At 65.7% G+C, this 1,740-nt stretch overlaps 1 protein-coding gene across 1 annotated transcript in view; it reads left to right on the top strand.

Annotated features, from left to right (window-relative positions):
* The window catches only part of BANP (BTG3 associated nuclear protein), a 94,749-nt gene that overhangs the window by 89,971 nt on the left and 3,038 nt on the right, over positions 1–1,740 (top strand). The window contains exon 12 of the mRNA XM_006152543.3: positions 207–350. Within this exon, the coding sequence (XP_006152605.1) occupies positions 207–350 (144 nt within the window). The remainder of the gene's footprint in view (positions 1–206; positions 351–1,740) is intronic.

Raw genomic sequence — 1,740 nt, 5'->3', positions numbered from 1 at the left:
TCCGTCTGTACCGCCCAGGCTGGCCGCACGTCTGTGGGGGTGGTCTGGACGTCCCAGGCTGGCCGCACGTCTGTGGGGGCTCGCTCTTGCCGAGCAGACCTCATGCCTGATCTCACAGCTATAGGTCCCAGTTCTCAGCGTGGCCCATGCCCAGTGTGCTCAGGGACAGTGCTGACGGGGCCCTTGGGCCTGTCTCTCTCCTCCAGGTGCTGCAGGGGGCCCAGCTGATTGCTGTGGCCTCTTCGGACCCTGCCGCGGCGGGAGTGGATGGGTCACCTCTTCAGGGCAGTGACATCCAGGTGCAATATGTGCAGCTGGCACCAGTGAGTGACCACACGGCCACCGCACAGGTGAGTCCCGGGCTGTGGGCGGCTGGCCCTGGGCGGGCTGCGGGTCCCTCCTGGTCAGTGACACGTCTGCTCAGCTCTGGGCCTGGCCAGTGCAACTGTCTCCTGGGGGGAAGGCCTGTCACCCTCGGCCCCAGGAGCAGGACAGGCACTTACCTGGACTGCATGTTTCCAGCTGCCTAACCCAGTGGCGGGTTCCAAACCCGGTCTCTACCCTCCCATCCTGTGGATGGGCTCGTGAGCTCAGTGGCATGGGGGAGCTCAGTGCCCCGTCCCTGCTCAGAGCCCACGTCTGAGCTTGCTCCTCACTGTGGGCAGCTCCCCTGTGGTCTGTCCAAGGCCGCCCAGTGTCCCCGTGTTCCACAGCGTGCCCTGGCCCGAAGCCTCATGGGCACACTCCCTCGGAGCTCCCACGGGCATGCTCCCTGAACAAGGTCCGGCAGCCACCAGCTTCCCTGGAGGCCTCGTCCCGGCCTTGCTGCCCGGGAGCTCCGTCCTGCGGCCCTGCCTATGCAGACCCAGTGAGTGGTGTCTCCCAGGCCTCCCGCTTCCACAGCCCAGGGGCCATCAGTGCTGCTTCAGGAGCGGGACCTCTAGCCTCCGCCTGTGCGCAGACGCTCTCTGAGATGCAGCCCAACGCCTTCCACTTTGGGTGTTTGAAGTGCCCGCTGTAGTTGTCCTGGGGCGAGAGTGCAAGGCTCCTCTTTGGAATCCCCATGGTCTAGGGGTGCTGGCTGTTGTCCCACCCAGAAGGCCAGCAGACCCTTAATGGTGGCCTGGCCCGCTTCTGTCTGGTCGGCTGTGTTTGAGCCACCAATTCTGAAGTCAGGGCGAGAGTAAGCACAGAATTGGCCCTGAGAGGGCGGGAGGCCATTGGACAGCTATGCTGGTGACCCTGCTGTGTCTCCAGCTGTGGGCAGCAGCCCTGGCCGATTGGACTGTGGCCGGAGTCGTGGCCTTGCTGAGACCCAGCAGAGAGGCATCTGTGGTATGGGCTCTCCTGGCTCTGCCTGGGAGCGGCAGCAGGGGTCCAGAGCAGGCTGTCCGTGTGGCCCGGCGCCCCTGCCTGGGAACCGTGCCTGGCCAGCCTTGCTTGATGCTCTGCCCCCAGCACTCTGGCCCCGTGTCTGGTCTGCTCCCCAGTTTAAGACCCCTGCTGCCCCACCTGTGCTGATGAGGTCTTGGATGCTTAGGATGAAAGCCCCGGGTTCGGGACCCCCTTCCCGCCTTCCCTGCGGATTGCGAGATCGTGCCCTTCGGCCCTGGGAGCAGGGGCTCCTCCTCTTGAGTGAGGTTCTGCCGAGGGAGTGGCCTGGGCGGGGCCAAGCTGGCTGCCAGGGTGGCCACAGTGACCGGCTTTCAGGCCCGGGGGCCCCCCCTCCTAAACCGGTCC

This window comes from Tupaia chinensis, unplaced genomic scaffold (genome assembly GCF_000334495.1).
Source record: "Tupaia chinensis unplaced genomic scaffold, TupChi_1.0 Scaffold000355_1, whole genome shotgun sequence".
Lineage (NCBI taxonomy): Eukaryota > Metazoa > Chordata > Mammalia > Scandentia > Tupaiidae > Tupaia > Tupaia belangeri.
Note: the sequence above shows the minus strand (reverse complement) of the source record. Positions and strands in the feature narration are given on the sequence as shown.